At 43.1% G+C, this 9,644-nt stretch overlaps 1 protein-coding gene across 1 annotated transcript; it reads right to left on the bottom strand.

The window, feature by feature from the left end:
* Positions 1–1,106: 1,106 nt before the first annotated feature.
* Positions 1,107–9,638, bottom strand: CAVIN2 (caveolae associated protein 2). Its single transcript, XM_029087070.1, has 2 exons — positions 9,265–9,638; positions 1,107–1,907 (listed from the first exon to the last, which is right to left on the bottom strand). The coding sequence occupies exons 1-2, from the start codon at positions 9,544–9,546 to the stop codon at positions 1,107–1,109; spliced, it is 1,083 nt and encodes a 360-aa protein (XP_028942903.1). The 5' UTR covers positions 9,547–9,638.
* Positions 9,639–9,644: the final 6 nt, after the last annotated feature.

Raw genomic sequence — 9,644 nt, 5'->3', positions numbered from 1 at the left:
GTGCCTAAAATATAATTTCACCTTTTTCAAAAAATTGTCCTTACATCCCTGTAATTTTCTAACTCTTCTGTGTAGATATAGCTCTATATATGAAATAATTTGTAAAAAGATAAATTATGCTATTTTCAAAATACTCTGAGATACAGCGCTGTGCAGGTGCAAAGTTTGATAGTATATTGCTATAAAAACTAAGATTTAATTAATTAATTAGTGTTATCTGAGTATATATTCTTTAAGCTGGGAGTATAGATTTAGTATTGCAGGGTTTATTTTTGCTTTTTTTGCATTTCATAGCATTTTATACTTTCTTCAGACTATCTCCATTCCTTCTGTTTTTTTTTTTTCTTTTCAATTCCTGATCCCTTAAAGGTACAGTAGCTGATCACACATTCATGCTTGTCACTAATGTACTTCCATAACTCTGGTAGATTGAAAAACATCTTTTTGTTTTCACCTAAACACAGTCATTTCTTCTAAGTGAATAGCAAGAGACTACTGGCAGAAATCTTTCCCCCACTGAAATGGATGGAACCAACTTTTCAGCTTCGCCCTCCAAGTACTCTGTTCTTCTAGGCTTACAGCGTCATGGAGCAAAGCCCCAAAAACCCTCTATGTGTATGCACAGTTACTGAGGCTGTTAGTATGCACAGAGCATGGCAAGGAAACCGAAATCAAATGTTCTCATTGGTATTTCTACATTTACATACAAAACTACTCACAGTGCTGGGAAATACTGATGGAGAAGAAAACAGGACAGAAATGGTTGGGTTTTGACTACTCTCCACGCATTCCTCTATATTCCTCCTATAAGAAAGCCAGCTGACCAGCTTGCTTCTACTAGACATACTCTTTTCCTGCTAGTCTCTTACACCAGCTGACAGCATCTCTAAATTAATAAACACCAGTGAATCAGCCTAAAATGGAGCATGTTGCAGCCTGCGTTGTTGACCTTGTTCACTCTGCATTCCAACAGGATGCAATAAATTACCACTGCAGAGAATAGGATGGAAGAAACTGAATCGCTGCTACCACCTGTGTAGCAGAAACCAGTTACTTGCCTAAGTAAAACCGTGCGTATCTGGAAGATGAAGGAAGGCTCGGGTTGATTACACTGTTTGGTCTATCTGCAGGACAGCTGCTTGGGCCGTTTCTTCGTCAGTTTGTTCCGTTTCCCTGCCGACTGGGTTGTTTCTTTCGTCGTACAGTTTCTGGCTAGAATCTTCTAGAGGCATCCCATACTCTTCATCATCTTCAACGATGGACAGCTCGATGTTGTTGTTCATCATGGTGTTCCTTTCCACTCTGGCTTCCTTCTCTAGAGAATAGGCTGCTGCTGCTGCTTTGCCCTCCTCGGTCAGTGAGGTGGTAGGTGTCATATCAGAGTGCATGTCAGCAAACGACATTTCATCCTCATTCTCAGCTTGGTCGTTGCTTGTAGTTTCTGTTGGTCTGTCCTCAGCTTCAGCAGGGCTTTCTCCTTCACGGACTTTCTTCACATTGAAGGTGAGGGGAGATACTTTGAAAGCTGAGCTCTTTGAAGAGGAGGATTTCTGATGATGTACAGTAAGCGATTTCTTGATCTTTTCTCTCCGTTCAGGTGAGACAATCTTTGTGCTGATTTTGTTCATCTTCTTCTCGATGTTTTGGCGAGAAAATGCTTTCTTGAGGCTGTCTACCTTCTTGAGGCTGGATCTTTTAATTTTCTCAGCCCTTGATTCTTCTGTTTTCTCCTCTGCACTGTCATCCGCATCATCTTCCTCATGAAACATTTCATCATCTGAACACAACTCCACTGTATGCAAGGTTTCTTCCAGTGTTTTGTTCTCATCCACAGGCTCCTCTTTTCCTTCTGTAATGCTGGGAATAGGCTCTTTGGCAAAAACACTGGCAGGGATCTCATTTTCCTCCTAAAAGAATTGACAGTATTTGAGTTTCATAATTTACAGGGCACAAATTTAATGAACAAAGCACAACCCTGAACAATTGCTACAACTGATTCCCCCCCCATCCCCCGCACCCCCCGGAATGAGATGAAGGATGCTGAACATCTTCTGTTATTTCGGTATACTTAACCAGTAACAAGCCACTCAAAGCCCACTGAACCATTATCTGGTACAGTTTAAGACTAATGAGCTCTCAGCTGTAATATTGCTCTTTCAGAGTGACTTGAAATCTGTATAGAATGGAAATCCCATTCTTTGTCATTTAAATTAGATGCTCTTTAATAAGACTTTAGCTGTAAAGTTGTACACCTATCCCTGGGGAGAAGGGATGGTATGGTGGCTAAGGAGGTCATACTAGACTCCTGTGTAGACCTACAGAAGTCACATAGCCCCTAGAGCTTTCAGTTTCCCTAGCAAAAGATCTGGAATACCTCTGCAGGACACTGGGTGCATCTGAGAGGTACCTCAGATGGCAAATGCAGTTAGTGTTCCCACTGTATTTCAGAAAAATGTATGCTGCTGTTAAAACTGGATTGTTGGTTCTGAGATGTTGTACAGTCTGTGATGTTTAGGGTATGTCCTTTTTCCCAACTATTTACAGCACAGAAAATAAGTTGGGAAATTTGGTTGGTAAATTGGTATGTATTAAAAATATGGACAGGGCAAACCCTTGAAAAATAAAGAAAAAAGGTTTATGGCCTACAAAAACAAATAGATGTTACATCACATAGAAAACACTAGTAGTCACTTCTAGGTAAAAGGAAAATGGTTGCTTTTTAGAATCAAAACCAAGAAAAGGGCATGGAAAGAAAATTATCTGAAAACAAAACAGGCTGAAGAAGTGCAGAAGCTGCAACTTGTAACGAAGGAGCTCTGTGGCGGCCGAGCACAGCAGCTCTGCAACCCCGAGCGCTTCAGAGGCAGCACAATGAACACTCTGTTCTGCCGTAGGTTTTACAGGGATCTGCCCATGCAAAGAAGACGAGGCTCCTCGCACGTTCCCTTTTCCTCTCAGAATTGTTATGTCTTAGATCTGCATAGTCTCTCTTCACTATGTTTTTAATCCCTTTCAGACAGAGTGCATGCAATATCACTTAGTGTTACAGATTGGAAGGATTTTTTTAATTCCGTGGGGCCGTCCCCCACCCCCCCATGTTTATCTTTAGATACAAGAAACAGTAAGTGCTGAGTGAAATGGTGGTAATAGTCTCAGATCTGTCCCTAGTGGGCCTGAGTGTACAGTTAAGGGGAAAAAAGGCCACGTACACTTTGAAGTTCATACTCATTATTTCAAGACTGAGCATACAGTTGTGATCACTGGAGAGAATAGTGTCTCGAGTTAAATGTGCTGTCAGGACTGTGTAAGGTTGTCTTTCTGCATATACGACAGTACTTTGTACATGGTTGTTTTTAAAAACAAAATAGTCACGACTACCTTGAAGTGCTTCTGGAACTCAAGAATATGCAGGTGGACAGGCAGAATAATTTTATACTGTATATACACAGTATATACTGATATATACTGTGATTCAAGTGTGTTGATGAATATCCCTCAAGGATATAAAAATGAAAAGTATAAAAAAAATGGATGGCTGTTTGACTGGATGTACTTTGCTTCTATGGTTTTTGCACACCTTCCTGGAGCACTGGCCTCGATGGGATACTGGCACAGATTAAGCTTTCCAAACCCTTTGCCTGCAGTGGAACATCTGAAAAAGACAGTGTTCTCCTGACACCTATAATGTATTGGCAACAGTGACTGAGATAACCAAACAAAGAAAACCTGCACCAGCTTTAAGTGAAAACAGCTGTAACTGCACTACAAATATTTATATCTTCTCTCTACTGCAGTTAATGAAATGTGGATTACATGGGTGGGTGCAGTGTTAAATTATTCTCCAGAGCATGAGAACTCAGTATAAAGCATAATTTACGTGTCCTGTGCATTCTTTCCAAAGCTAGCTAATTGCATACAGTTTTAAACATCTCAACGTTCAGGTGTAAGCGCCTGAATGACAGAGAAAACTGATTGTAATGAGTAAAGATAGGTTGTAACTTTTAAAGTATTTAGTCTAGGAAAGTGGTGTCACATGAGATTGATCACAGTGCAGTCTGAGCCAGAGATGGGCCTGTGTGGCTCATCTGAAGGTCAGTTTAGCTCTGTCTGCAGTATTCATGTTAAACTGAAGTACTGCATACAGTCTCTAGTACTCTCTCCAGTACTGCACACAGTCTCTAGAAGACTATGGACATAGATTTAATTTCAATTTTTATCAATTCTGTGACTGAGTAGAAGGGAGACTTTCAAACTATCCATATTTATAAAGGGAAAAAAAGCAAACAAAAATATACTACATGATAATGATGAGCTAATGATGCAATTAAAAGCAGATCCTAGGTGGTCTTTGGTTCTCAGACAGTACTGGCATGCAAGAAATCACCTCTCTGTCTAAGCTTCCTGCATGGGCCCTGGAAAACATCAGCCTCTGGGCATCTATTACTCTGCTTGTAAAATGGGAATGACATGCTTTCCTATCTCACATTTTTAAAAGACCTTAAGATCACAGAAACTATTAAAATGCAAATGAAAATAAATTAAGTAAAATACTTTGGAAATACAGAGGTGGTATAGTAGGAATGCTCTGTGGAGGAACAGATGTTTCTGTTTCAAATACAGTTACTGATATCATGTTGTAAGTGGGCTATTGGTAACTTTTTTGTCTAACAAGTTTATAGGACATCTGTATTTTGTTTTGATACATTTTTCAAGCAGTCTAGTATTTAATTTAGGAAGACTAGAACGATACACTGAAAAATGACAACTGTTACAGTCTACATTAATTATTTTCCATGCCAAAAAAAGTTAGAACTTTGATTTTTTTTTCTTCTTGATCTAATCTAAAATTCTGAGAAAGCAATGCCTCTTTTTATTTTCCACATCCAAGTTCAAAAAACACACTTGTGTTTTCTCAGCTGAGCTTAACTATAGGTAGCTAGCTCCTCTGAATTTTATTTTTCCATGTGGGATACAAATAGAATAGTGCAAGTTTTCTGTGTAAAACCAATCTTGCTAATTCTAGTGGTACTTAGGAAGTTAACATCAGTGCCTTCTCTCTGGCTTTGATCAGCCATTCTCAGGAACTTTCTATACGTCACAATCTCATCCCTATCTTTTACCAGAAAGGAAGATAAGATCCGTGATGGTGTACCACAAAACTGGACAGCCTGAGTAAATAGGTAGTGAATTTACTCAGGAGTGCTGCATCCCTGATGCCGCATAAGGGAAATCAGTGTGCTTTGGTTTGGTGTTTGTTAATTTGTTGTAAGAGGCCTTGGCCTTCAAGAAGGGGAGATGGCATTTTCCCATGCTTACAGCAGCCCGGGCTCCTCTGTACTTTGTAGATGCTGTTATATGTTTAAATGATTACTAGTCTAAAACTTGTTTTGCTACACAAAATAGGTCAAAAGATGATAAATCCTTCTAAAAACAGCTATAGCTCCACCTACTTTCCTGTCGACAATTACATGCTCTTCAGACCTGGATGTCACCATGGGAGGAAGGAGGGCAGGGAGCAGGCTGGGACCACAGGTGAGGAGGAGGAAATTGCTAGCTGCCCATTTGCAAGTCCTGTGCAGGATGGGACGTTGGCTGCACTGTCCCCCTGACCTCCCACAGCATGGCTGGATCAAGTCCTAAGAGCTGTGTGCGGTATTTTTGCCGTTAATCGATATGAGAGTACTCTCCCTGCAAGGCTCCAGTGGGAAACTTCGTAGTTAGATAATAGCAATATCAGCTTGTAATTCTTCTGTTTCCCTCACTTGTTCATTTTTGAGTTTGAAGTTGCTTTTTCAGAAGATTATTACTGTGACCCAAACAAGGCTAATTTCCTGTGCCCTCCTCTTGCTTCATTTCTGGATGAAGCATTTACCAAGTGCAGTATATGAAAGGGGCTTGAATATCAGTGTACTTGACCCCAAGCTGTAATTTTGACTTATTTTATCTGTCCTATTCATTGGTAAACATGACATTTAATTGAAAAATTAAGCATGTGTCTTTTTTAGCTTGCATTTTGCTTTTGCAGCTAAAAAAGCAAACAAAACCTTTACCAAACCAGAACCAAAAAAGCTGGTCACGTGGCGAGAACAAAATAGAGGGGAACAATGCCAAAGCTTAACAAGGATTTTTAAAACAGTCACTTCAGTGTTTTGCTAAATTGCTGTGTCACTTGTGGCATTTGTAATAACTTTTGCATCCTCAAATGCTTGGAATGGAGCTGCACTAAAATATGTCACCAATTAAAGAAATATATGCAAACTAGGAACAATGTGGACAGCTTAAGGAGAGAAAACTAAGAGCATTTTAATGGAAAATATGTAAATAGCTGAACTTTTCTAAACGTGGTTCATTCTGAGCGGGTACATTGAGGGAAAGCTGATCCTGGCGAGTGGCAGCACATTTTCATAAAATACAGAGCTGGAGCTCAGTCATGTGTTTTGGCTACGCTCAGCACTCCCACCGAGTACCAGGGAATTTGAGGTGTATGGTCAATGCAGAACTGAATCACAAATGAGTATTTTTATTTTCACACTGAGCTGTCTTCCTAAGCTGGAAAAGTGATTCCTAACAAGAAACCTGCTGTGTGAAGTTTGGGATAGGTTTTTTTTTTTTTTTTCCCAGTGGAAAAGAAGAATCCCCCAACTGAAGAGAAGTCTCAGACATCCACATTTCCCTTTTGTTTTTACGGAAATCTGGCATCAACATGGCTTCATTACTGCGACTTCTCTTTCCCGCAATTGTTTTTCCATGGATTCCAGCTCCGGACAGGACAGAAACCCAGCCAGACTTCTGCCTTTTCCTCTATATGATTATCCTAGCACGGTGGTGGCCCTGCTGACTACCAGATCATTTCACCTCCAGCTTGGAAGGAGACCCCACAGGGAGATTTCAAGGAGGTGGGCATGGAGGTAAGGCACCTGCCTAGGCTGGCAGCAGGCATATGAGCATGGCCTGGAGAGCACCCACCATCCCTGCAGGTGTGGCCATGTCCCCAGTGGAAAATCCCAGCTCCTCCCAGGCTCTGCCTGAGGAAGCCTCAGTTGCTGCCACCCCAGCCACCCTCCCACGCCCTGGGAAGCTCTGCTTGTTGCCCTGGTTTTCCAGACAGCTGTGCTGCCTTTTAGCAACAGGCCAGTGCCACGAGCAATTCCCAGTTGACAGCTGATTTTTTGTTTACTGAATTTAACTGCAGTGTTTCTTTTCTAAGGCTTCTGTTCCTGATCTGCATCAGCTTGGGATCAGTTAAGTTAATCTCCCCTCCACCATGGCAACATATTTTCCACTGAGAGACGGGAACACAGTCAACTAAATCCTTGTAAAAGCAATGAAGAACAGACCTCCTGTCCAAAGGTACCACCCCAGTGACGGGTGCTGCAGAAGCAGTGGATTTTCTTTAGCTGTTGTTCTGGATTATGAACCTGTGTTGTTTGCTTTGGATTTGTGCATTTTAGGACCCAGTATTAAGGAAAGGCTCAGAAGTTTAAATAGGCCTTAGCTTTATAGTACTGTTCAGTGTCAGGAAACAAGCAAAGCCAGCCCTCCCCTGTTCAGGTGCCACTTTACCCTTCAAGCCCTTCTTGGCAAGTTTTACCAGTACTTTTACCCATTGCCTGCAAATCACTGCCACTAGGCAGCAGCAATGGAGATCCCTAGCCGAAGCAACTGACTGCCCACACACAGCTGTGTTTTTGTCTTTCTTCTACACTCTATGCCATCTTAAAATGCTAAAATTTGGGTTCTCTGGAGGAAGATGCTCTAATTGCAATAGTAAGGCCTTAATTCTCATGCTTGCAGGTAGCAGAAATGCCACAAAATTACCTTCCCCCAGGCTACGCTGGTGCACCCTCCCCATGGGACACGTTCAAGGTCTAGGTGTGAAGCTGGAGGCAGGAGCCAGTTGTTAGCTAACATGGCCTGGGACATGGCAATGTTTTGACTTAAGAGTAACAGATCTGAAATTACTTGGAGAAATCCAGAGAACATGTGTCTTAATTTACCCAGTCCCTGGAATAATTTCCACATTCCTTCTAGGGTGGAAACTACCACGCTCGGTACATGCCGCAGCTCCTCCTCTTCTGGCATGACAAGCCCGGACTGTAATGTGGGAGAACAATGAGCAGGGAGGTGGGGGCTTCCTTTCTGGGGGAAGTGCCTGTGCAGTGACCAGGCCTGCCAGCTTTTAAAGTCAAGTTCTGCTCTGTTGTTTTGGGTCTGTTTAAACAGAAAAAAACAACCCAAGGAGCAGAGTTAGCGACTGACAGCTGTAACATGCAGACAACAAGTTTAGCACGAGGAGCTGGTGACATGCCTGAGCTGTGGCTGCTTCAGCCCGGTGTTCGCTCCCAGTGTGTTGTGGAGGTCTGGTTTTGGTTTGTTTTTTATTTAAAAGACGTGAAAGTCACGTCCTGTGTTTAGTTAAAGCTCACGCCGTGTTTAGTTAAAGTTCGTGCCGTGTTCTGCCCAGACCATTGCTTAAAAAGGGGAAAATATGCAAACTCCCGCTATCACTGGATGGACTCCCAGGAAGCTGAGTTTTTAGCTGAATTTTTAGCTCATCCCTGAATGAGCCAGAACAGCCTGAGGAGCGAAGAGGGGTGTAAGGCTGAGTGCGACAGGAAGCTGCAGCGCTGCCCCTCTCCTGCTTCTGAGGGTAAAATGGAAGGGCGGTTTTTAGGGGCTCTCCTACAATTTTAGTAAAATGGGTTCTTTTCTCAAGTTTGCTAAAAAAAAACCCCCAACCCACAACAAACCAACTTTTTCCCCAGATATGCTAAGTGTTAATAAAGATGGCTTTTTCCCCAAGTTTGCTGAGAATAAAAGGTGGGTCTTTCCTCAAAGTATGGTGAGAGTTATCAAAGCAAGGTCTCTCTTCTCAGGTTTGCTAAGAGTTAGTAAAAGACAGCTCTTTCTCAAAGTTTGCGAGAGTAAAAGTGGGCGTTTCTCCTAAATTTGACAAGAATAAAAGAGGATTCTCTCTCCTGAGTTTGCCAAGAGTTAGCAGAGACAACTGCTCTTTCTCCAAGTTTGCAAAGATTAAATGAAGGTTTTTCTCCCAAGTTTGCCAAGTTAGCAAAAAGACAGCTCTGTTTCCAAGTCTGCGAAGAGTTAGTAAAAAGCCAGCTCTTTCCCCAAGTGTGCCAAGAATAAAAAGCGGCGTTTCCCCCAGGTTTGTGAGCAGTTAGCAGAAACAGGCTCTTCCCTCAAGTGTGGGAGCAGGCTTGGTGGAGGGACGTGGGGCGCAGGGGTGGTGGCGGGGCCTCTCACCTGGAAGATGAGCACCTTGAAGCGGTCCCGCCGGAGCAGCTGCGCGTGGTGCTGCTCCAGGCGTCGCACCTGGTCGCATTGCCTCTCCAGCCGCTCCCGCACGGCGCGGGTGTGGGCACACACCTTCCGAGACTTCTCCAGCAGCTTCTCCACCGCTTCTCCTGTCGCCCCGTGGCTACGACACAATTTCCCCAGGTCACCCTGAATTCCCCTCACCGCCCCTTCCAAACCCCGTTGCCTCTGTTCCATCTGTCGCTGTTGACCTTCCACCGCTTCCAACATCGACACCAGTTTCTCCAGTAAGGCCAGGACGGTCAGGGCGTTCACCTGCCCCCCGACCGTCTCCGACGGCGGGAGCGGGGGGACCGCGCTGCCTCCCG

This window comes from Antrostomus carolinensis, unplaced genomic scaffold, assembly GCF_000700745.2.
Source record: "Antrostomus carolinensis isolate BGI_N321 unplaced genomic scaffold, ASM70074v2 scaffold24399, whole genome shotgun sequence".
Lineage (NCBI taxonomy): Eukaryota > Metazoa > Chordata > Aves > Caprimulgiformes > Caprimulgidae > Antrostomus > Antrostomus carolinensis.
This window is presented reverse-complemented; position numbering and strand designations above follow the sequence as displayed.

What these genes read in the sequence shown, in the direction of transcription:
- CAVIN2 (XM_029087070.1), bottom strand. Translation starts at nt 9,546, where the DNA reads ATGTTGGAAGCGGTGGAAGGTCAACAGCGACAGATGGAACAGAGGCAA. An exon ending in TCAAGGTGCTCATCTTCCAG is followed by an intron (nt 1,908 to 9,264) that starts GTGAGAGGCCCC and finishes CAATTCTTTTAG; the next exon opens with GAGGAAAATGAGATCCCTGC.